Below are 26659 nucleotides of genomic sequence, written 5' to 3' on the forward strand. Positions count from 1 at the left end.
CCCCATCCCCAGAGGACTTACAATCTGTACCTGAGGCAACAGAGAGTGAAATGACTTTCATGCAGTCATAGAGGGCATCATTGGATTTGAGTACCAGCTTCTCTGGTTCTCAGTTCCTTGTTCTAATCACTAGGCCACTCTTTAATGTCCCTTTGACAGTGAAGTCAGTGGGACCCTAAAACTTAAGCTACTGAGGTGAAGTTTTAGTGTTAAAGAATATTGCAGGATTTGTTTTTAACCTTTAGCACAGTTTTTCTCTATCAGAAGTAGTTTGGTATGCAGCCCATTAACATACCGCATTCTTACCTGCGGGAGGGCCGATCCGCCCCGAGTGCACGTCACTCGGAGCTGCGTCGGCCCCGCTGGTTCCCTGCTCTCTCTGCCCCGGAACAGGAAGTAACCTGTTCTGGGGCAGAGAGAGCAGGGAACCAGCGCCCCCTGAGCGCGTGCACCCGGGGCGGACTGCCCCTCTCACCCCACCCCTTCCTACGCTACTGCCTCAAAGGTATTTCCAGTTTGGATGCTCCACAAGTGGCTTCTTGTTAATCTGTCTTTTGATGGTGTTCTTATGTTCCATAATCCTCAAGTTAAACATCCTTTGATATTGGTGTGTGTTGTCCTTCCATTTAATTGTTGCCAACATCAGGGACATAGATCCTGCTGCTAGGTTTTGTGTCACACCTTAAAAGAGAGCACTCCGTGCGCCAAAGTTTGCCTATATGGGGCTCCCGGAGCTTAGTATAAAATCCTTCACAGAATGTTGAAAATCACTCAATTTTTACCCAAATGAAGTTGTGTACATCTACAGTCACTAGTTAGTTTATGTTGCTTCTGTTCTTGTACCTAATCCCCCAGATTCTATATATGGTGTCCAGAAAGCACACCCAAGATGCTTGCACAAAATTGAGTTACGAGCCAATTCGCATGCTAATAGCCAATTATTGGTGTTGACACGCATCTGGCTACGCTTTATTCTATAAGGTATGGTGCCTAACTCTACTAGTAGGTGTAACTCAAAAGGGGGCATGTCAGGGGCATTCTGAAAAGTTGCACGTGGAATTCTAGATTGTGGCCTCAGCTTGCCTAACTTGGATGCAGGCATTTATACTAGATTTCAGCAGGTGGACATGTGGCACCTACAGTTAAGTGCGGGAATCAGTGCTAAACGCAATTCTATAATGGACACGTGCATTTCATAGAATCACAATGCTGATTTTGGGGGGAGGGGGAGTGCCAAATTTTGAGCGCCATTTACTAAATCCAGCCCAATATTTTCTTGTGCCTGTTATGTGATATATGTGCTCACATTATTTTGTTTAATTTTTATGCTGATGACTTAATAATTTATGCACCATTGTCCTAAAAGAGGGAACCCACACTACAGAGATCGTTTTCTTCCTGTTTGATGTGGCAAGTTGTATGGCAGCAAATGGTTTGTCACTGAGCTCAAGACAAGTCCTTTATACCCCTTTCAATGTTCCAAATAACTTTTATTGAAATTGCAGTAAGGAAAGAGTTTATTTGTGAGTAATATTAGATCAGTAACTGACCATGCATCCACATCTTAATGAGGTTGTGCGTACTGCATGTTATAAAAATGCAACACCTACGGCCTTTCTTGAGTGAAGATGACTTTGATGCTATTTTCCAAGCAGTGGTAATGCTTTATATCAACTACTGTAACTTGATTCTATGTGGCCTGCTGGGGTCAACAATTGCTGCAGAGCACCACAACACAGCTTGGATCAGGAGGTCAAAAATTGAGCATATTATCCCAGTAGTGACGCAGCTTCACTGGTTACCAGATGAATATAAATAGAATACAAGGTTCTAATTGTATTCAAAGCTGCCTGTGGATTGTTTGCTGAGCATCCAACTTCACTATTTCATGTACTTGTGTCTAGTTGGCCACTTGGTGTAAGTTCCCAAAATACATACATGCTTCCTTCTTTGTCTGCTAGTCACCTTCACACTGCAGGTGTAAGGGCTTTCTCGTGTTTTGGGCCTCAAATGTTATCGCCCTCATTTCATAGCAGTGCTTTCCATAAGACCTTCAAGATTTCTGCCATAATTTGAAGACAAATTAATCTTGCAAGCGTTAGCTGAGGCATGAGGTAGTAGCAAACAGGACAAAATGTTATATGATGGCTATCGGAGCAGGGCCAGTCTTAGACAGGGGTGGTCGCACAGGGCATCGCGCTCCTATGGGCCCTGTATCCCTGTTCCATCTGTCCCCTTGTCTCTGAACACCTCCGTGCCACATGCCTTAATGTGCATCCGTGTTTCATGCCTTAATGTGCATCCGTGTTTCAGTAGAGAGCAGCAGGCAGCGGCAGTGATTTTCATATCCCATCGGCCGCTTAACCCAGAGCCTCCTTGCTGCTGCATTCCGCCCCCTTTTGATGTCACTTCCTGCATCCTCAAGGGCGGGATGCAGCAGCGAGGAGGTTCTGAGTTCAGCGGCTGATGGGATATGAAAATCACTGCTGCTGCCTGCCGTTCTTTACTGAAACGTAGTGGATGCATGTTAATGTATGGAGTGAGTGGATTTTAGTTGTTTTTTTTTTCTAAATTTTTAAAAAACTTGTTAACAGGGATGGGACTAAGTAAGGGAAGAGGCTATGTGGGGGACAGAGCAGAGCGGTGGCAGGCAGGGGAAGAGGGCCCCACTGAAGTGGTCTGCACAGGGCCCCGCTATTGCTAAGACCAGCCCTGTATGGGAGGAGGTGGGTGATAAATTATACTAGGCAAAGATATGTACCATCATGTGTATGTGAGTGTCTGTTACATAGTAACATAGTAGATGACGGCAGAAAAAGACCTGCATGGTCCATCCAGTCTGCCCAAGACAAACTCATATGTGTATACCTTACCTTGAATTTGTACCTGTCCTTTTCAGGGCACAGACCATATAAGTCTGCCCAGCAGTATTTCCCGCCTCCCATCACCGGCTCTGGTACAGACCGTATAAGTCTGCCCTCCCCTATCCTCGCCTCCCAACCACCACCCCCTCTTCCCCCCAACTGCTCCGCCACCCAATTTCAGCTAAGCTTCTGAGAATCCATTCTGTATGCATATCCCACGCATGTTTGAACTCCGTTACCGTTGTATGACAGTAGATTGTGTTATAGATCAGAATTATGTTTTGCAAGTGTTATCAATCTGCCTGTATATATTTGATTGTTACTCGCCTTAAACTATTGTGAGATGGTGAAAATTAAAAACTATAATTTATAACGTCCGTAATTTAAACTCTCCCGTAAAAAAAAGTGTGTTTTAACACATTTCTAGATCAGAATTAAATGTTAAGCTTAAGTACTGGTGGGCTTTGAGGTGGGGTGCTGGTCTCCGTGGACTTTTGGTTTGACCCAGCACATGCTATGTCATAAGTTCTCTCCGTAAACAATTTTGCTGTCAGTTAAGTGAAACCATGCGATTGCATTTAAGTGGTGTTAAAAATATAGATGTTGCATTGAAGAACTAGATGCCATTTTGAAGAGAGATTTTTTTTAAATTACTTTAAAAAAATAACACAAAAATTTTCAACACACCACCTTTAGAATTCTTCACTCTAAAGGACCTCTCATATAAAAATACTGTGGATGAATGAGGAATTGCAGTCTGCTGCCTAATGAGTTCAACAATCAGCATTGTTGCATGAAATTCTGGTAATCCCAGTAACTTTAACAATATTCACTAAAGAAAATTTCAACATCACTGTTTTTAAATTTATACTGAGTTGTGGTTTTAAGGGATATGGCAAAAGATTCTGTCTGCTTTGTCTCCAAAATGGGAGAAATTTGGAGGCAGAGGAAGTGTTTAGTAGTGACTGTTATGCAGGATGCACATCGTAGATTAGTTGACTAGCACCAAATTTTTTTGGTGAGGTTTTCCAGCTATTTTGTGCAAATTTACAGATGAAATGCATCTGATAAGAGAGGCCCATATCAGTAATAGAAATTCAGGCATATGATGGTGCAGGTTTTGTTTGTATCTCTTCTCTCCCCCCCCCCCCCCCCCCCAAAGAGTTTAGTGTAATGTCTAATGGTGAGTGCTTACTGACTCCTAAAACTGATCATGTGATGAAATCTTTATCATGGTATTTTGAAGTTTTGTGTCCAAATAAAGCTTTAGTCCTAAATTCTGGAAGCCACTGTCCTGCCCCCTTTCCTCTCTTCTTCACCTCCTTTCTATAGTGGTTGGTTACATCCCCTGGGTACAGATTTTAACTAAAGCTATAATTTTATATCTTATTTCTGAAGTCATGACTGCCTGACTTGGTCTTCATTTTTCTCCCTTCCATTTGGTGTATAACCCTATCCTGTCTTTCAGCACCTGTTTCCCTTACCCCCCACCCCCCCAGGGTCACAGCTAGACAGCAGATTTTGGGTGGGCCTAGACAAGAAGTGGGTGGGCACCAAGTGTTCTTCCCCCCTCCCCCACCAACTTAAAAAAAAATATCTCAGCTAGTGGGAAAACACTGCTCTTCATCTTGGCAGCAGGCATGCGCTGAAAATTGAGCATTCACAGGTGATGGTATTAACAGCTTAGGAAGCTCAGACTGCTGAAGTGGAGAGCAATGCTTTCAGCACCATCAGGGGGAGGTCTTCAGCTGGCGGAGCTTGGGATCCCCACCAGCTACCACTAAATGTGTGCTACTGTTGGGTGGGCCTGAGTCCTAAGTGGGGGTGGTCCCAGGCCCACCTGTAGCTACACCTCTGCCCCCCACCAAAAAATACTAATCATGGTAGAGAATGTGATAAACTTCTGTGTCTCTTGTGTTCCATTCACCAGGTGACTTCTTCCTGTGGTTTCATCTTGTGTTACTTACAGGTTATAGTAATGAAAGGCAGCACTAGGAATAAGGATCAGTCAACAGAAGGCGAAGGGGCTGGGAAACGACCAAAGAGGAAGTGTTTGCAGTGGCACCCGTTGCTTGCAAAGAAGGTTCCTGACTTCTCTGAAGAAGAGGAGGAGGAGGAGGAAGACGACGACCTCGACAAGGTTAAGACTGGTTTGCAAACGGATCTGCATCGGTTCCATCATTAGGAGGGTTTTTTAGTCTTCAGTATGTGAAGAAGCCCATTTCCTATCGTGTGCATTGCTAGCTCTACTAGCATGTTCCTGAATGTGGGGCTGATGCAGAAAACCATGCGTTTGTGGCTGAGCACACAGCTTCTAATTTGACCATAACACTTAATTTGCTCATCAATGCAGTAAACTAATCATAATTAAATTTGAAGCACACAGAATTGCATGCTAATCAGGGCAGCATACCAGATGCATGTGCATAGAGTTCTGTGCCGAATAAGTACATAAGTATTGCCATACTGGGACAGTCCGAAGGTCCATCAAACCCAGCATCCTGTTTCCAACAGTGGCAAATCCAGGTCACAAGTACCTGGCAAGATCCCAAAAAAGTACAATACATTTTGTGCTACTTATCCTAGAAATAAGCAGTGGCTTTTCCCCCATGTCCATTTTTAAAATAGTCTCTGAATTTTTCCTTTAGGAAGCAATCCAAACCTTTTTCAAACCCTGCTAAGTTAACTGGTTTTACTACATTCTCTGGCAACGAATTCCATAGTTTAATTATACATTGATTGAGAAATATTTTCTCCAATTCGATTTAAATTTACTACTTTGTAGCTTCATTGCGCACCCTTTAGTCCTAGTATTTTTGGAAAGAGTAAACAAGTGATTCACGTCTACCTGTTCCACTCCACTCATATTTTATAGACCTGTATCATATCTCCCCTCAACCATCTTTTCTTCAAGCTGAAGAGCCCTAGCCGCTTTAGCCTTTTCTCATAGGGAAGTCCTATTCCCTTTATCATTTTTTTTCATGCTTCTCTGTACCTTTCCTAATTCTACTATACCTTTTTTAAGATGCGGTGACCAGAATTAAACACAATATTCGAGGTGCAGTTGCACCATGGAGCGATACCAAGGCATTATAACGTCTTCATTTTTGTTTTCCATTCCTTTCCTAATAATACCTAACATTCTATTTGTTTTCTTAGCTGCTACTGCACACTGAGCAGAGGGTTTCAACGTATTATCAACGACGACGTCTAGATCCCTTTCGTGGTTAGTGACTCCTAATGTGGAACCTTGCATTACGTAGCTATAATTCAGGTTCCTCTTTCCCACATGCATCACTTTGCACTTGCTCACATTAAACGTCATCTGCCATTTGGATGCCCAGTCTCCCAGTCTCGTAAGGTCCTCTTGTAATTTTTCACAATCCTCTTATGATTTATCAACTTTGAATAACTTTGTGTTGTCAGCAAATTTAATTTCTGTACTTGTTACTCCCATCTCTAGATCATTTATAAATGTTAAAAAGCAGTGGTCCCAGCACAGGCCCCTAGGGAATCCCACTATCCATCCTTCTCCATTGAAAATATTGACCATTTAACCCTACTCTCTGTTTTCTATCTTTTATCAAGTTTTTAATCCACAATAGGACACTACCTCCTATTCGATGACTCTCCAGTTTCCTCTGGAATCTTTCATAAGGTACTCTGTCAAATGCCTTTTGAAAATCCAGATACACAATATCGACTGGCTCACCTTTATCCACGTTTGTTCATCTCTTCAAAAGAAATGTAATAGATTAGTGAGGCAAGATTTCCCTTCCCTAAATCCATGTTGGCTTTGTCTCATTAATCCATGCTTTTCAATATGCTTTATAATTTTGTTCTTTATAATACTCTACCATTTTGCCTGGCACCGACTTTAGGGGCCTTTTTAAAAATTGGCATTACATTGGCCACCCTCCAGTCTTCTGGTACCATGTTTGATTTTAAACATAAATTACATATTAATAACAATAGTTCTGCAAGTTCATTTTTCAACTCTATCAGTGCTCTGAGATGAATACCATCCGGTGCAGGGGATTTGCTACTATTCATTTTGTCAAATTGCACCATTACATCCTCCAGGTTTATGGAGATTTCATTCAGTTTCTCTGATTCGTCAACTTTGAATACCATTTCTGGCACCAGTATCTCTCCCATATCTTCCTTGGTGAAGACCGGAGCAAAGAATTCATTTAATCTCTCCACTATGGCCTTGTTTCCCTGAGTGCCCCTTTTACCCCTCGGGTCATCTAGCAGTCCAACTGATTCTTTTATTGGTTTCTTGCTTTTAATATACCTAAAAAAATGTTTTACTATCAGGCTCATTTTCAAAGCACTTAGCCTCCCAAAGTTCCATAGAAACCTATGGAACTTAGCCTCCCAAAGTGCTTTGAAAATATGCCTCTATGTGTTTTTGCCTCCAGCGCAATCTTTTTTTTCAAAGTCCCTCTTTGCCTTCTTATCAGCACTTTGCATTTGACTTGACAATCCTTATGTTGTTTCTTATTGTTTTCAGTCGATTCCTTCTTCCATTTTCAGAAGGATTTTCTTTTAGCTATAATAGCTTCCTTCACCTCACTTTTTAACCATGCCGGCTGTCGTTTGGTCTTCCTTCCTCCTTTTTTAATACACAAAGAGGTGTATTTTCAAAGCACTTAGACTTACAAAGTTCCATAGGTTACTATGGAACTTTGTAAGTCTAAGTGCTTTGAAAATGAGCCCCAAAATATATTTGGAGTGGGCTTCCAGGATGGGTATTTTTGAACAACATCCACACTTGATCTAAATTTTTGACCTTCGCAGCTGCTCATCTTAAGGTTGTTGGTTTTTTTCCCCACCGTTCTTCTCATTTTATCATAGTCTCCTTTTTGAAAGTTAAATGCTAACGTATTGGATTTCCTTTGTTTACTTACTCCAAAGCCAATATCAATTCTGATCATATTATGATCACTGTTATCAAGCGGCCCCAGCACCATTACCTCCTGCACCAGATCATGCACTCTACTAAGGACTAGGACTAGAATTTTTCCTTCTCTTGTTGGCTCCTGTATTAGCTCCTCCATAAAGCAGTCCGTGATTTCGTCAAGGAATTTTACCTCCCTAGCATGCCCTGATGCTACATTTACCCAGTCAATATCAGGGTAATTGAAATCACCCATTATTATTGTGTTGCCCAGTGTTAGCCTCCCTGATTTCTGATAAACATTTCTACATCCGTCTGTTCATCCTGGCCAGGTGGACGGTAGTACACTCCTATCACTATCCTTTTTCCCTTTACAGATGGAATTTCAATCCATAGGGATCCCAAGATGTGTTTTGTTTCCTTCAGAATTTTCAATTTATTTGATTCCAGGCCCTCCTTAACATGCAATGCTACCGATCCACCAATTCAATCCACCCTATCACTACGGTATAATTTGTATCCTGGTATGACAGTGTCCCTGGTTATCCTCCTACCAGGTCTCAGAGATGCCTATTATATCTAATTTTTCATTTAGTTCAATATATTCTAACTCTCCCATCCTATTTCTTAGGCTTCTGGCATTTGCATGTAGACATTTCAAAGTATGTTGTTTTGTTCCTGTTTACATCTTGCTGAATAGTTGAAACTGTTAATTTGCAATCTTTTGTCTGAAATTTTTTTTAAGGACATCTGATCTACTGTGGTCTCTCTTACAACCTCACTATCAGGATATCCTATCTTCCCTGTTTTGGTGATACCTTTGAAAGATACCTTGATCCAAACCATGCATTTTGAATGGCTGTACAGATGTCTTGTTAACAGTGCACTACCATCTGCACCATCTTTGTGCATTGACCCCTATGTATGAAAAGCATGTCAGACAGATTAAATAAACACATATTTTTACTGTGTAGCTCACTAAGAAGGTTAGCTTCTTTTTTTAGTTCAGTTTGTGAAGACTTTCACAGCTCATCAGTTAGATTTTTAAATTGGTGATTGTAGCATCACTTTGGAAAACCGGACAGTCATTGGATTTGTGAAATGCTGATGTTGGGGGATGTAAATAAATTCATTTTAATTGAATACATTTTTCCTTTGTGCAAAAAACAGGTAGGGTTGAAGTTTAGCAGTCAAGATGGGAGGGGAGGCGTTACTGGTATTTAAAAATAAACAAAAAAACTTCATAGACCCTCTTGTTGGCTAGAGCTGTTCATGATGGTTTGCAAAAACATAATATGCAATCTAAAAACAGAATCAGATACAATACAAATATGTAAAACCTCAAACATCACTTAAAAATATTTTTATTATTGGGTTTTATTAACCACCTTTATTACAAGATTAACCCAATATGTCTTTGAAAGCCTTACAAAAGCCTTCAATAGTTGATAAATTTCTCAGCTCATGGGGTAATTTGTTCCAGCCAATCATCTCTTATGTAAGTCTTCTTCCACTTTTGTTTTCCAAACGTGGCCTTATACTCAGCAGAACCTTCTGGACAGTGTGTAATACATGCTTGGGGACATAACATTGGATATGAGCACATAATAATCATTGCATATTAAATTTTAAAATCTTAAATGTAAACAATAAAACTTTAACGTGCTACGTTTGTGCATAGGTGAGTAGGAAGTTCAAAATGAGTAGCAAAGATGCCCAAGTGACTCTGTTAAAGGAGAGGGATTTTAGGCCATCACAGATTAGACGTACCCGTCCTGATGTAGTCTGGTACCTGCAGGGCCAGTTTTAAATGATATTAGCTGGTACTGCAAGTAGCTCAACGCGTTATGATGTAAGTTAAGAAAATGGGGACAGACCAAAATAGTCTCCATTCACAGACTAGGTCACTCATCTGTTAAAGGTCACCAAATTATAGATGACTGAAGTTCATCAAATATATACAAGATTCACAATATTAGCCTTATTGTACCCTGTGTTTGTCAGGTGGGCATCCTTGATGCCCTGAGCCTGGTCTTTCTAGCATACGGAATAAGTTTTGCAGTATGCCAGTAATATCCATTTTGCAGTATGCCAGTAACATCCATGATCTGGGGGTTGCAGGTTCACCTTCTTGATGAAGATGGCCTAGAGCAGGATGTCGATGAGACAGAAGATGGTGAGTCTTCAGAGCAACGTGCTCGCAGGCCGATGAACGCCTTCCTCTTATTCTGCAAACGACACCGCTCTCTTGTGCGACAGGAACACCCCCGGCTAGACAATCGTGGTGCTACAAAGATCCTGGCAGACTGGTGGGCTTATCTGGACCCGCAGGAGAAACAGAAGTACACTGACATGGCCAAGGAGGTATGTAGCATTTAAGCCAAGGAGAGGACAATGTGGTGAAAAAAATCATGAATAAAATGTCCACTTGTTTTCAAATAATTTTTTGCACACTGGTAATGGCAGCTGAAAATTGCATTACCTTTTTGCAGAGTAAAGTATAGGGCTGCAAGAAAGGTGGGAGAGAGAATAGGATGATAAAAAAAGTGTGTGGGATCTAGTTTTGAGCTCCCTACAAGGCTTTGGTGCTAAATTGGACCCCCAAATTTTCAAAGGGGAATTCCATAGGTTGCCTCCTTTGCAAAATTTGGTTGCAGGCTCTTGGATAGAAAGTGCTGCCATGCCAATGGTAAGCGATTTTTCAGGCATGTACTACAAAGTACCTGCAGACCTGTAAGCAATGCATAGTTGTTGTTTTTTTTAATAAATTGCTCCATTGCAATTATAAAAGCAAATCTTTTGTGACCTTGAAAACATGAATGAATGGCATTGGCAGTAGATTCCAAAAAATAAATATAACCAGTTAGTGCACTGTCCTGTTTAAATGTCTTATAGCTGCCCGTTCAGTGCCCAAGACATAATACAAAATTATACATTAAAATGTAAAACCAAAACAATAAACTAAAAGGTTTACTACTAAATTAGTTACCTTTAAAATACTTTATACACATAATACTATAAAACAAGTATATACTATAAAACAAGTAGACAGATGTGTTTTCTGTCTTCAGAAAATGTTAAATACTTAGAAACAAAGTTCAATCTACCGCCTTGAGTGAATTCCTTTAAAAGGCAATAAATAAATCCAAATAAATAAATAAAATAAAATTGTGAAAAAGCAGAGGTAAATAGACCTGAACAGCCCCCATAAATCCCCTGCTAAATGCAGTTCTTGAGGGATAATATTTCAGTTTATATCTTACAAGTGAAAATGCCTTCTCACTAGTTCCCTCTGCTAAAGTGAAGAAGGTTATTTGGAGGTGGTTCTCTTGAGAGGTTCAGAGAGCTCACTTTGAGGTGTGTAACAGGTAACAATCCCTTGAATATTGAGGCTTATTCAGTGCTTTTAAAAGCTAAAAAGAAATCTTAAACTGATCTCAGGCATGGAATTAGTGGCAGCTCTTCAGAGCTGGAGTGATTAGTCTAGTCTTAGATTTAAAACTAATGGTAAATAAACCTTACCTGAAGTTTTCATTAGTCTGAAGTAGTACATTTCTTGCACACGTGGTGAGCTGGTAAGTCGAAAGTATCGGTGATGGTTTTGATTTAGTGCATGACTTGAGTTTTCATGAAGTAAAAGTGAAGATATATTGAAACAAATACCTGATGTGGCCACATTTCACTCTCAGGCTTTGTCACAAGACCAAAAATACCAATATAAAAGCATACATAAGACATTATCACTGTGATAATTTTCATGTGAATGTAATACATTAAAAAATCATAACTGGAATAAAAAGATTACATATGTATGAATAGTGAAAACTATCCATTTGAGTCAAAACCAGTTCAAAGACTATAATTTTCAAATTTCAAAGGCCAGTCTCATGTATGCTTTTATGTTTGTGCTTTCACTCTTATGATTTTTTTCCAGGTTTCAAGTTTAATATTGATGTACCACCCAATGGAAACCCTTCTAAGTGGTTTACATACATCAAATTAAACTAGATCAAAAGAAAGGAAATAAAAGTTACAACCTTCATAGCAGGACAGGGAAGGGTAAAAACAGTCCTCAGGGTGAGACCAGTCAAGCAGGCACATCACCTAAGACATCCCCCAGCAGGCAGCAGAGGTTGGAGGTAGCATGTCTACATTATATATGAAGAGTTATAGACCAAAAGAGTCCTGAAACAGGAACATTTTCAGCCCAGGTTTGAATTTCTGGAAGGAATGCTAAATTAAGGTGAGGAAGAAGAGCATGCTCTAGAAAAAGCCTTGTAACACTAAATAATGTGCTCCTAATTGTGTCCAATTGGATAATTCTAAATAAAGGAACTACAAGGCAGTTATGCTGAGAAGACCTAAGCCATCGTATTAAGTTTGAATGAAATAAAGGCAAACCGGAATAATGGATCTTTATTTGCAAAGGACATTAGTTTAAAGGCAGCCAGTGTTCTTACTAAAGTAATAGGGTATGCCTGATTAATCCTGAGGGCAAAACATGGCTACATTGACTATTTGTTCCAATAAATCTCCACTTTTGCTCATTATTTCCAGTGTAGTAACTGTGTGGGCTCTTTGGAGTTTCGTATTACCTAGTCTCTGTGCACTGTTGGATTTACGTGGGACATTCTTAGAGTGTGCTCCTGTCCAAGAGAAGCTGCAGTGGAGAGCAGATGTGTTTCTACTTCTTACCCAATGGGGGCACTCCTTTCGCACTTGTTTCTGTTCTCTGTACCACATTGCATTCTGCACATTTGCACCAGGTCTGTATTGTTAGATACTGTGACACAGGATTAATGATGATGTTTCATGGTAAATCCAATCATTTGTCCTTCGTTAGCAGTGCTTTATAGCCATGTTCATCATTCTTTTGTTTCACTTGTGCAGACACAAAATGCAATTCCCTAGAAACCTCAATTGTAATTGACCATTTTGCTAATGATGGCCTCCTGCAATTTATCAATGGATTTAATGTGATTTGCCTCCTGTTGGAGGCATTCTTCGTCAAAACAGCTGACTGTGAGCAGGTCCAGCATAGATTGAGTCATGCAAGGGATTTGTTTTTGTAGGGGTGTGCGTGTTCTTCCCCCGGTCTAACCCCCCCCCCCCCCAATTTAAACAACAATCCCCCCTCCAAAAAAAAATGTAAGGGAAAGAATTGCAGGTTGCTAAGATCTAACACTGCCTTCCACAGTAGAAGCTATATTACAAATTTTGGGTAGTATGTGTAGCAGCATTAATCTTAAGACTATCTTGAAGCATGTGAATATTTGTGTTAAATTGGAGTCATTCTGGATACAATTTTGAGATGCAGTATTGTAATTACATAGTTTGGATAAAGCATATGTGTTTATCCTAGGGTGCCTAATCTGCCACCGATTGCTGTACTGCTATGTTAAGATTTTGGCTCTACATTCTCCAGGCCAGATTTAATATTAATTATTTCAGCATTTCTTAATCCTGGTAAATCACTGATGTAGTGCTCCCAGCAGGGTCAGCGCAGCCATTAGGAAAGACTAGGAAGCTGCCTAGGGCAGCAGCTTGGAAGGGAGCAGCAAAGAGCAGCTGCAAGCAAAGCAATAGTGCCAAGAACACAGACTCACAAGAACCATCAGCCTGTACTTTTATACACACAGGGGGAGTGAGGCTTTCCAAATAATCCACTTATTCAGGTAGATGGCTTTTGGAAATTGCCCTCATTAGGTGTGTACTAAAAATGTTTAGCATTTAAATATGTGGGACTGGATTTAATAAATGGCACCAAAGGTGCATGGAAAAATTTGCACTCAGCACTGTTCTATAAACAGCACTCCAAGCTAAGCGCTCTTTATAGAATAGCGCTTAAGGCACAAGAACTTGAAACCTGGTATAAATCCTGGAATGCAAGTTGGGCGCACTGCCCCCAAATTCTCTAACACTGCACACAACATTTTGGAATTCCCTGACCTGCCCCTACCATGGCTATATCCCCTTTTAGGTTGCATGCAAGAGAATTTAGATGCGGTTCTTCATAGAATCACACCTAGACAGTTGCATATTCAACTCCAAATTAGTGCCAATTAATGTTAGAAGCCAATTCATTGGTTAGTGGCACATTAACTAATTTAGTTGCGTGCACAACTCTGGATCGCATGCATATTTGGGCACCCTTTATAGAATCCAGGGGGTTTACAGTTACACGTTTTCACAGGGATTATTCTGGGAGGCATGGCCTGTGGGCACAGGGCTGAAATTTTTAGAGCACCTAGGAGCTCATTTTCAAAACACGGCAGCTAGGCTTATCTTCGGAAAAACACGATTTGAAAGCACAAAACCCCTCCGCGAAAAACTACACTGGCTCCCAATCAAAGAATGCATTGCTTTCAAAATCTGCACTCTGGTCCACAAAATTATCTACAGCGAAGCCCCGGGATACATGACAGACTTGATCGACCTACCAACCAGAAACACATCCGAATCAACATGAACGTACCTAAATCTGCACTACCCAAGCTGCAAAGGACTCAAATACAAATCAACTTACGCATCCAATTTCTCCTACATAGGCATACAACTGTGGAACGCTTTACCAAAAGCCCTGAAAACCACGTACAACCACCTTAAACGTCCAGAAAAAACTAAAAACTAACCTGTTTAAAAAGGCATACCCTACCAATCCACCATAAATGCCTGATCTCTGCAACACAACGAAACTAAAGTACATAATGGACATAACGCAACTCTTCCATTGTACAATTTCCTAATGTGGCTGTGTCACGTACTTTATCTTACCACAACATTGCTTTGTATTTGTTTACACCGGAGTCTGCAAATGCCTCTGCAAACGCCTCTCTGGTACTATGTAAGCCACATTGAGCCTACAAATAGGTGGGAAAATGTGGGATACAAATGTAACAAACAAACAAAGCACTTGGACTTACAGAGTTTCCTAGGGGCTCATTTTCAAAGCACTTAGACTTAGAGTTCCATAGGTTAGTATGAAACTTTGTAAGTCTAAGTGCTTTGAAAATACACCTCATTGTAACCTATAGAACTTTGTAAGTCTAAGGGGTGCTTTTACAAAGTGCACTGAAAAATTACTTGCGGTAGTGTAGACGTGGGTTTTAGGCGCGCTTTGATCCATTTTTCAGTGTGCCTGTAAAAAATGTTTGCTGAAAATGGACGTGTGTCCATTTTGGGCCTGCGACCTTACCGCCAGCCATTGACCTAGCAGTACAGACTCTCGCAGTAACCAGGCGGTAATGACCTACGCGCACCAGATTCTTCTTGGCGTGCGTCCGTTATACACGCCTGAAAATAAAATATATTTTTCGGATGCACATATCGGATGCGTGCCAAAAATAAAATTACCACAAGAGCCACATGGTAGTCGGGTGGTAATTCCATTTTGGCGTGTTGGGTGCACGTAGACGCTTACACAGCTTTGTAAAAGGGCCCCTAAGCGCTTTGAATATACCTGTCCTAATATGCTTGCATTGTCCCTGACTGCCAGCTGGTTTCAGTAGTACTTAAACATCAGAACTGATGTAAAATTAAAATTACCTCATAAAAGAATGCAAATTTAAAGTGCAGGCAGTGTAAACATACAAGAAATAAAAACAGATCTTTATCAACTTCTTCATGCTAAAAATCAGAATTGATCCAAAAATGTTTGATCCCTGAAGTGGAAATAATTTGTGTATTTTATGACCTTTCCAGGGCTATGCATATTTATTTATTTATTTATTTATTTATTTATTTTATTTATTTAGTTGCATTTGTATCCCACATTTTCCCACCTATTTGCGGGCTCAGTGTGGCTTACAATACATTGTAAATAATGGAAATACAGTTTGTTACATTACGATTATGGTTACATTGTGAATAGTTAAGGAAGACAGAGTTATATCGGTCACTTTTGGGGCGTAGAAACTATAGAATATGTCGTTGGGGAATTACTACGGTGGTCGAATAGTAGCAAGAGAGTGATGGGTAGAGAGTTTTTATCTGTGGGTAGATTGTTGAGTGGGAGAGAGTATGGGGAAGTGGAGTACGTGAGGTAATGTCTTGAGGCATTATTATGATGTATATGGGATTTATATGTTTTAATCCTTGCGGTATGTTTTTTCAAAGAGGTAGGTCTTTAATCGTTTGCGGAAGTCTGTCAACTCATAGACCGCTCTCAGGCCGCGTGGCAGTGCGTTCCAAAGTTGCGTGCTCTTGTAGGTGAAGGTTGATGCATGTAGTGCTTTATAATTTATGCCTTTGCATTTTGGGAAGTGGAGGTTGAGGAAGGTTCTGGATGATTTTTTGGCATTTCTGGGTGGCAAGTCTACCAAGTCAGACATATATGCAGGGGCTTCACCGTGAATGATTTTGTGCACTAACGTGCATACTTTAAAGGTGACACGTTCCCTGAGTGGGAGCCAGTGTAGTTTCTCACGTAATGGTGCTGCGCTTTCGTATTTTGGTTTTCCGAAGATGAGTCTGGCTGCTTTATTCTGGGCTGTCTGAAGTTTTCTCTTTATTTGTTCTTTGCAGCCTGCGTATAATGAGTTGCAGTAATCCAGATGGCTTAGTACGAGTGATTGTACCAGGTTGCGGAAGACAGATCTTGGAAATAATGGTTTTATTCTTTTCAGCTTCCACATGCAGAAGAACATCTTTTTTGTTGTGTTGTTCGCGTGAGTCTCAAGTGTAAGGTGGCGGTCGATTGTGACTCCAAGGATTTTTAAATTTTCAGAAATTGGCAAGTTTAGTTTAGGTGTGTTGATGGCGGTAAATTTTGTTGTGTTGTATTGGGAGGTTAGTATGAGGCATTGAGTTTTTTCTGCGTTCAATTTCAGTCTGAATGCATCTGCCCAAGTGTTCATGATGTGTAGACTTTGGTTGATTTCGTTGGAGATTTCGTTGATGTTATGTTTAAAAGGAATATATATCGTTACATCATCGGCATATATGTAAGGGTTAAGGTTATGGTTTGATAGAAGTTTTGCTAGTGGGGTCATCAGTAGGTTGAAAATTGTTGGTGAAAGGGGAGATCCTTGCGGTACTCCGCACTCAGGTGTCCATGCAGCAGATGTGGTTGAATTTGATGTGACTTGGTATGAGCGTGAGGTTAAGAACCCCTTGAACCAATTTAGGACATTGCCTCCGATGCCGAAATATTCAAGAATGTGTAATAGAATTCCGTGGTCAACCATGTCAAAGGCACTTGACATGTCAAATTGTAAGAGGAGTATATTAGAGCCTGTTGCGATCCGTTGCTTAAATTTGGTCAGTAGGGTAGTTAGTACTGTCTCTGTGCTGTGATTCGAACGGAATCCTGATTGGGCGTCATGCAGTATTGAGAACTTGTCGAGATAACTTGTGAGTTGTTTGGTTACCACTCCTTCTGTTATTTTGGTTATTAGTGGTATGGATGCAACTGGTCTGTAGTTAGTTATTTCACTAGCGTTTTTCTTTGTATCTTTGGGTATTGGGGTGAGTAAGATTTTTCCTTTGGGAAAAGTCCGTTTTGTAGCATGAAATTCAGGTGGTTCGTTAAGTCTAGTATGAATTGTTGAGGAGCTGATTTCATGAGGTTGCTTGGGCAGATGTCTAGTTTGCATTGGGATTTGGCGAATTTATTAAGCGTTTTAAGGATGAGGTCTTCTGACAGTGCTTCGAATTCGGTCCAGATCCTGTCTGCTGGGTATGTTCCGTCTTCAGGGTCTAGGTAGTTCAGGAATGTGGTGTATTCGGTAGGGCTGGTAGGTATTCTGAGTCGTAGTTGTATGATTTTCTCTTTGAAGTATTTCGCGAGGTCGTCGACCCCTGGTATTTCTTTGTTATTGTTTGTAACAGGTGTAGTATCTAGCAGCTTATTTACCAGGTGGAAGAGTTTGTGCGTGTCTTTGTAATTTGGTCCAATCATAGTTTTATAGTGTAGTCTTTTCGTCTGTTTTATGGTGTATTTGTATTTCCTCCGGAGTGATTTCCATGCATTCAGTGTGGGTTCATCTTTCTTTTTGTTCCAAGCGCGTTCTAGTTTTCTGACTTGCGTTTTGAGTTCTTTCAGCTCTTCGGTGAACCATGGGTTTGATTTTTTCCTGTGGGATGTTCTGGTTTGGATTGGGGCAATTGTGTCTAATATTGTTTTACATGTGTTATCCCATTCTTGGAGGAATTGTACGGTGTCTGTGTTTGCTGGCCATTCATTTTGGTAGACCTGTTGCCAGAATGTTGTATGAGGAGAAAAGCCTTTCTGGCTTTTAAACCTCAAGTTTTGGCTCTGGGAGGAATATATTTCCTTCAGTTTTCATGTAAGTGTGTAATTAAATTTGGGGATAAAACTGTTTTTGTTTTTCTTGATCCAGTTAATCTAAGAAATTTTTTTGGAAGCTAGAACACCTCCAGGGCCAATAGTAGCTTTTTCTCCTATTTTGGGTGCTCGCTGTACAGAATGATTAGTCTCATATAAAATATATAACCTTTAAAGCCTTTGGAAGAAATTTCCAGAATAACAAACAAGTAGGTTCTTCCCTACACCAGAATAGCCCCTTTTGGGGTTGATAATGTGAACTATTTCCATTTTTCTTCCATTGTTTGGTTTCTTTTTGTTTTATTACCTTGAAATGGATAGCATTTTCTGTTTACAAGTGTTAATACTTGAGGTGTCATTAAAATATTAAAATAATCAGAATTCACACACCATTATCTTCGGTGATCTCTGAGTCAATGTTAAAACCCATTAAAATAAAGGAGTTGAAAAAACAAAGGTTTTAAAAAAAATTGTTTAAAGTTTCAAAATGTATGCACATAAATAATATGCAAAGAAATTACACTGCTATTAAAGAAAAATAACTAAGTTGCTATAGCTCACATCAAGAAAGCCAAGTTATCAAATTAAGGGCTCTGTTTATTAAGCTACGCTATAGGCGAGCTATTGTTTTTAGCATGCACTAAAAATTAGCATGTGCTAATGATGAGCACCCATAGCAATATATGGGTGTCTCTAGCGTTGGCACGCGCTAAAAACGATAGCACGCCTTAGTAAACAGGGCCCTAAGAAAAAATATACTAACAATCTAACAGAATAGGAAAACCAAACTAATGTTAGGAACCTATTCTGAACTAATCAAGAAGTATTTATTGAGAACATTTAAACCTTATCCATATTAACAGTTAGACACGCTTTTTATTATTTTTCCAAGAAAGTTTCCAATTGAACGTGGTCAAAAAAAAACAAAACTCTTCCTCTGCCATCCTATCAGGCACTTAACTTGGGAACTTAAAAAAAAAAATGGCTCCCAAATCCGGTACCTTAAGACTTCATACCTAAAAATTGTTTCTTTCTAAATTGTGTTGCTTGAGCCACATCAGGAAAGAGCTGAACCCTTTGACCACAGAAATGCAGCTCTTTATTTTTAAAATAGCCTTCAATACCATAATCTTTTGTTCTTCGGTGGAAAAAGTAACGAGTGTAGCCCTGGTACCAATTATATCATTAGCACTCTCCAAAAAATTAGTATGATCAAGACTAGCTCCTCCCAATGTATCTAGGCCTCCCTCAGTGGAAGTTTTCCACACAAAACCATCTAGAAATATAACTATAAGTAATATTTATCTCTTCTGGATGTTGAATTTTGTAGCACCTCCTTAAAATATTTATTACGCAAATAATCAGAAGTAAGCAAGCAATCTAGTATAAGGAAATTTCAAAACCTGAGGTTTCTAGATCGAAAAGAATTCTCCAGTCTCTGTCCCCAGATGGATTGAACTGCTATCCTTAATAGCAGTAACTCCCATGGCCTGCAGTTTAGTAATTTGATGCTCCATAACTTGGAGCTTGTTATTAGTTGAGGCAAATCTCACATCAACTTCTACTAGCTTCTCTACTGTTTCCTGAGTGAAGGTACAAAGTTTCTGCACCTGAGAACTAATGATGGATTTACTTCGAGTAACCATGGATCATATATCTTGTTAAGTAATATCCTGAACTTGCCTTGGAGAGAAGTAGATAAGGAGGTGCTAGATATGGGTGGAGGTGTTTTTCTTTGGTGAGCTTATAGAAGCTCCTTCCAAAGAGGGAGATAAGATGGGCGGATCTGAAGTGTCTATAATATTTGAAGAAACATGCTTATCCAGAGGTCACTGAAGGGGAATACTTACAGCTGCAACACCTTTGGCCTGTACCTTCCGCTTCCTCCCTTTAACAAGCGTTATTTCAAATATTGTAACGGCTCCTTGTCACTTCTTGGTGCTCCAAGGGGCAAGACATGCCCCTTTGGCATGCTCCTTCGGTTGAGCGCCATGGGAGTTGCTGGCTTTTTTGCTGTTCCAGGTGAGCTTAAGAATGATGTTACACAGCTGCGCCTCTCTTTGGGGACACCAAAGCTTTATGGAACCTCGGGGAACATTCAAGAAGATGGCCTCACCCACCAGATGCCTGTGGCTCCTTCAGTTGGTAACTGGGCTCTTGAAAAAAGCTTACAGAAAATGAGGCGACCCTAAATTTTCTAGTTGGTTCCAGATTACTGGAGTTGCACAGCTAAGTGCTTGTGTTTAGAAGTTAGGCATTCTGATCTGAAAGAGTATTGCCAGTAAAGTCAGTTGGGAGGAATGTAACTGTCAGCTTTGTACATAATTAACCAGTGGACTTATGTAATGCTGCACTGGGGATTCAGATCCATCTTGATAATATGTGAACTGACAGGTAGCATCTGTATGTAGCCCCAAAATAGCCCATTCAGCTACATTTGACAGGTTATGAAAAACCATGGACCCAGTTGACTACCAAAACTGCTCACATCTGATCTTTTGACCTGTGTTTGGTTTCCTCAAACTAGTTGATGGGGCTTGGTGGCTGAAATCTTTAGAGCTGTTTAATATTATTATTATTAAAATGTTAATTCATGTCCCCCATCCTCCAGAGATTTGAACACTTAATTACCAATGTATATAATTAGGACAGTATACCCAGCGGAGTGTGAGCACTTAAGCCAGCTACATCTTATCTGTCTGGAAACAATTTTAAGATTAATGAAACCTAGTGTACAAGTAATGTAATAAAATCTTAGTTCTTTTGTTTATAAAAAAAAAATAAGTGCATAGCAGCTGCTCCTTTTTCCTTGGCACACAGGAGAGCATAATTTTTGGTTATGTCAGTCATTGGGCCATTGGGCCAAAAAGGGAGAACTGTGGCTTAAGTTAGGTCAGTATATGCTGGTGATGAACTTAACTAAAAACCTGATAAGCATGCAAGAAGTAGATTTTCTCCAAGGACAAGCAGGCTGCTTGTTCTCACGACTGGGTTGACGTCCACGGCAGCCCCCACCAACTGGAACAAAAACTTCGCGGGCGGTCCCGCACGCAGGGCACGCCCACCGCGCATGTGCGGCCGTCTTCCCGCCCATGCGCGACCGTTCCCGCTCAGTTGAATGACAAGCAAAGGAATGAGGAAAACGCAACTCCAAAGGGGAGGAGGGAGGGTAGGTGAGAACAATCAGCCTGCTGTCCTCGGAGAACACCTGCTACAGGTATGTATCATTCGCTTTTTTGTCGTTTGGGGGGGGGAGGTGTTAAAGAACTTGCTACAGAATGGAATTTTTTTTTCAGAAATGAAGTGCTGTATTAGCTTGGTTACTTTTATTTTAGCCTAGTAAAAAGTAATTGTTGCAAATCAGTTGCATCCAGGAGCAATGTAATTGGTAGACTAATGAGAGAATAAACAAAGGTAACATAGTAGATAACAGCAGAAAAAGACCTGCATGGTCCATCCAGTCTGCCCAACAAGATAAACTTATATGTGTTACTTTTTGTGTGTACCTTACCTTGATTTGTAACCTACTGTAGTATTGAGAGCTGCATCCTACCAGTGGTAGATGAAAACCAGAGCTGGCAGTCGGGAGCAGCTCTTAATTTAAGAATCCTCCACCTTTTCAGGGCTCATGTGCTGTAATTCACAGTAAAACTATTCCAGGAGCTCGGTCTGTGAGCCACAAGAGAATTCCAATGACCAGACAAAGGAAGGAAATGTATAGTTCATCTAGAACAACATTGCTTGGAAGGTTACTTAAACACAGCTAATTTACAGTCTCTAGTCTGTGACTAGTCTCAGAGAAAAATTATTTTCATATCAGAGACCTCCTTGTAATTGGTCATTAACACTGGCTGCAAAGAGCCAGGATAAATGATAATATGAGAATACTTCATGAAAAGATGAATACAACAAGACCAGAACACCATTGCTGTCATGAATTAGCTCAAGATTTCTGGTGGAAAATGCTTCCAAGATTATATCTTAAGGGTTTATTTGTCTTACCTCCTTAAACTTGATTTCTGCTCATACTGTTTCCTCTGGGCACCTTTCTGATTACCAGTGACTGTGTTGTTGCTTTGAAATAGAAATGAAAGCAAAATAATTCATTAACAGAATAATTCCACATGGGACTGGATCATAAGGGTCAGTTTTCTCATTTTATATGCAGTGTTGCACAAATTCTCAAAGCAAAAATGTGTGTACTTCTGAAAATTTTGCCATGGGTATCCCCCACTACTACCACCACCCCCCCTCAAAAAAAATTGTACACAGGTTCTATGCATTAAATTTGCATGCAGTTAGCTTACTTGCTTGCCACGGTATTGCACTCGTGATAGAAGCAGACATTCTCACATGCACTCACTGGGGTTTTTTTGTATCTGCTTCGGTATAACTAAAATTACATGGGTAATTGCATAGTACGTAATGAAACTAAAACCCTTTTTACTCACATAAATTACTTTCAAAATTGACTTTAAATTAATAAATCTCAATAAATAATGTACAATAACTGTTCACAGCTAACATTTCACTGTACACATTCCCACCCTCCTTCCAATGTGTTTGCTTTTCATTGTTTCCAAGTAATTGCGAGGTATTATATATACCCTGCACAGAACCTTTTTACAAATATTGTATAGTTCAAGGTTTGCACAGTAGGACTGATTTAGTTTGCTTTTGGTGCTGGGGGAGACAACTATGGGGATAGAAAGCTAGACTTGCTCACAGGAATGGAGGGTCTCCTTCCTTTTTCCCTTACCTTTCTAGATTTTATTTCATGGAGTTGGTGATGGTTAAGTTTCTGATCACAGCACACAGTAGAGAGGTTTTGTTTAGAGAGACATGGTCTGGGACGCGACACATAGTTGAAAGTAAGTTTTAGGATGCGTTTTGTTTAACTTTGCTGTTATAATGCACAAACCCTGATTGCTTTAGAGGACAAGGAGTTTCTTTTGGGCTAGGTGATGAGGATACCATGTGATATAATGTACTGCTAGTATTGATGTCCCAAATTCGGAGGGTTTACAACATTTGCTTATTCCGACTTTGAGGAAGATGCATTTTGATGAAAGAAAGTGTACTTTTCCTATTGCCGGTCGATCAGCTTGGAATCGGTTGCCTAAGCAGATTGGGTTGATAACAGGCACGAGCATATTTAGGAAAACTCTGAAGGTTTATTTATTTTGTAATGCTTATGGGTTATTGGATTAGAGATGGCACGAAATTTTAGAATTCAGGCAAGACACCATTCTTATGTAAGGTTTATGTAACTTACGGGACTGGTGGTTGGGAGGCGGGAAATACTGCTGGGCAGACTTATACGGTCTGTGCCATGAAAAAGACAGGTACAAATTCAAGATATGAGTTTATCTTGGGCAGACTAGATGGACCATGCAGGTATTTTTCTGCCATCATCTACTATGTTACTATGTTGTATTTTTATGTTTATATGAAGATTATGTACGTACAGAATGAACTGGAATTTGAGTAGGGCCTATTGAAAATATTAACAGTTGTACCTCTGGCTTCTCTCCACAGTACAAGGATGCATTTATGAAAGCAAATCCTGGCTACAAGTGGTGCCCCACTACAAATAAGCCTGTGAAAACCCCGTCGCCTACTGTTACCACCAGAAAGAAGCTCTGGGCCTTCCCTGCAGAGCCTGTAAATGATCTTCCAAGCCCCAAGAAAGTATCTAGGACTGAAGATATGCCCCAGTTGAACTTCAGCATGGCAGGTGAGTTACTGCCTCTAATTCTGACTGTGGTTATCACAAAAAAATAAATAAATAAAGGACACATCGGTAGCATACATAAAAGAATCTGGAGGGAAAATGAGTCTGTAAGGGGAAGCAGGGTTTGCCTTATATATGTCAATCATCTGCAGTAGTGGGAGAGGAAATACCAAAACAATCATGGACTAATGGGGAGAGCAGCATGACTTTTTTTCTTTTTTTCCAGTTATGAGGTTTTATTGTTTATCATGTAGAAGGCGGAGGTCTTCTCTCCCACTAGGGGGCTGTTCCACGCATCCACTAAACTTTCAATAAAAAAATATTTCCTTACTCTGAGTCTATCTCCTTTCACCCTCATCCTATGATCCCTCCTTCCAGAGTATCACTTCAATTTAAAGAGACCTGCCTTCTGTGTATTTATGCTACAGAGGTATTCAAATGTCTCCTCTCCTGCCTTTCTTCCCGAAGTAGACGTATTTTATCATTAATTCTTATTTGCCATACTCTAGAGCAGTGGTTGTCAACCTTTTTTTCCATTGGAACACAGGGGTGATGCGCACATATGTGACTCACTGCACATTTGTCATGGAATTGTGTGTTCATATACTTTGCATTCTCAGAAGCCCTCCCCCAAACAATAGTTGGCAAGCAGAGATAGGGTATTTCCCCATACAATTCACAAAAAATAGTTGGTTTTAGCTTGCATGTTTTTTCATTAGTAGCTTAAGGAAAGTTACATTTAGGTACTCTTGGTTCTGATTCAGATGTCCTCGTTGTATCACCAGCACATATTTTTTTTCCACTGCCAGGCACTTTATGAAATAATCAAAACAAAACAGCAACCTAAATATAAAAAATTAAAATAGTGAGAAAGAGGAATGGGAAGTTGTCTATAATCAAACGACCAGATCTGCAGTGTCTGTTTTCTCCTCTCAGCGATTGGACATAAAAAGTTGTTTCAATGACATTTTTCTCCTTACAGATTTAAGTAAAACGTTAGTAATGGATGTTGGCAAAACCACCTTCTTCCTTATGTGGTGGCAATGCTCATTTGCCCATGGCTTTTGTAAAAAGGTTACTCAACTTTTAAAACCATATTGGTTATTAATAGCTACTCATTCTGAGTGATACTTTTTTTTCTTTTTATTATTTAATATTTATTTCAAATAGTTTGCCAGTTTACACTTTTAATAGAAAATGAAGAAAAAGGAAATAAAACAAAAGAAAAACCAATATTCAGTTCAGGCAATTACACTTCATAAAGTCCCCTATAATACCAAGGGATTGAATACAGTAAGGAAAATAAAATTAACCAAGAAATCATTGTTGAATATTTATCAGGATTTATTTACCGCCATTTTGAAGGAATTCACTCAAGGCAGAATAGATCCTAAAATGGTACTACCACTTCAGAAGACCTTTTTGCCTCTAACTAGACACCTAGGAACATCTCCCTTCACCCAACAGAGAGTGTTTATAATCTTATCAGACGGGATCAAACCCCCCCCCCCCCCCCCCCCCCCCCCCCAGCTGAGCCAAGTTCAGAAAGAAAACTGCTCCTGTCTGCAGTATCTTGGGGCACATTATAAGAAACTGCTTCTTCCTTTTGTTGTGTGACCTTAGTAGCATCAGGAAAAAATCAACTTTGTTATTATAGTAGAACTTAAACATTCGATCTCCATCAGCCTTAAATAAAAATGTCACAATCGTCTCCCACTTTGCCTCAGTTGATGCCCCAAGAAATAGGTTTAAATCTAAACTATCAGAGGATGTTTAGGGTAAGTCCATCTGCTGTCTGTTGGCAATCCATAAAAGGAGGAATGTAAAAGGCAGTTGAGACTAGCAACGCAACATCAGGAGATATTTTTAAGATATCCACAAAATATTTCTTCAGAAGTTCTTTATGGAGAGATCTGAGAAAATGTAGGAAAATTAAATTCAATTCTTCTTAGCAGAATTTTCAGTCTTCCTATAAATAAGAGTAGTATCCTTACCCAAAAGATTTTCTTCTTGAAACAAATACTTTAGAGTTCTAAGATTTGAAGTCTCTTCAGTCATGTGAGAATCAACTGTAGTTATAAGAACTTGCACTTGAGAAGAAATTTGGAGCAACTGGCCCAACAGTCTTACCAAGTCCTTCAGCAGAAGACCTAATTGAGTCAAGTGAAATTTCTGCATGTTTAACCAAATGAAACTTGGATATTTTAGAACATCCAGACCAGGTGCTCTAACCATGGAAGCCAAACTCTCCAAGGGTGAACTTTCAGTCCCTAGTTGTCCACCTTAAGCCCCTCTGGCACTTACGCCTCAGCAGGATACCATTGGTTGCCCTTCTCTTTGGGGCTTAAAGTAGTCTCAAGCCAGGGAAAATGCCAAGCCACCTTTTCCTGGTGAATTAATCAGCGACTTTTAGCAACTCCTTGTGACTCTGGGCAAGTCACTTAACCCTCCATTGCCCCATGTAAGCCGCATTGAGCCTGCCATGAGTGGGAAAGCGCGGGGTACAAATGTAACAAAACAAAACGAAGGAATCTATCAGACCCAAGACAGCAGAAAAGCTAGGGTCAGTTGGAAAAACCCTATCCTTGTCTTTTCATTTAACTGTAGTAAATATTAAATGTCATCCAGAGAGTAGAATCGGACTTCAGCCTTTTTGCTGAGCCCTCCCCAAGTATTTGTTACATCTGTCTGGGGTAGGGGGGGAGAGACATGATGCCCCCAGTAGTACAAAATTGTGTACTGGTGATATGCCTAGTATTGGCAAAAGTATGTAAAGAAGAGTTGCCTTCTGTGAGGGTGGTGGCTGGACCAATTGGGATCCTTGGTTTTAAACAGACTAATATTAATTACTGTAGCTTGAGCGGGACTGGGAA

The 26659-nt window shown here is 40.1% G+C and overlaps 1 protein-coding gene across 1 annotated transcript in view; it reads left to right on the plus strand.

Moving 5' to 3' along the window:
• The window catches only part of BBX (BBX high mobility group box domain containing), a 202532-nt gene that overhangs the window by 127876 nt on the left and 47997 nt on the right, over positions 1-26659 (plus strand). Inside the window, exons 3-5 of the mRNA XM_030204171.1 lie at positions 4834-5004; positions 9889-10131; positions 23591-23789. Coding sequence (XP_030060031.1) covers positions 4843-5004; positions 9889-10131; positions 23591-23789 — 604 coding nt within the window. The 5' untranslated portion in view covers positions 4834-4842. The remainder of the gene's footprint in view (positions 1-4833; positions 5005-9888; positions 10132-23590; positions 23790-26659) is intronic.

Source organism: Microcaecilia unicolor, chromosome 5, assembly GCF_901765095.1.
Source record: "Microcaecilia unicolor chromosome 5, aMicUni1.1, whole genome shotgun sequence".
NCBI classification, from domain to species: domain Eukaryota; kingdom Metazoa; phylum Chordata; class Amphibia; order Gymnophiona; family Siphonopidae; genus Microcaecilia; species Microcaecilia unicolor.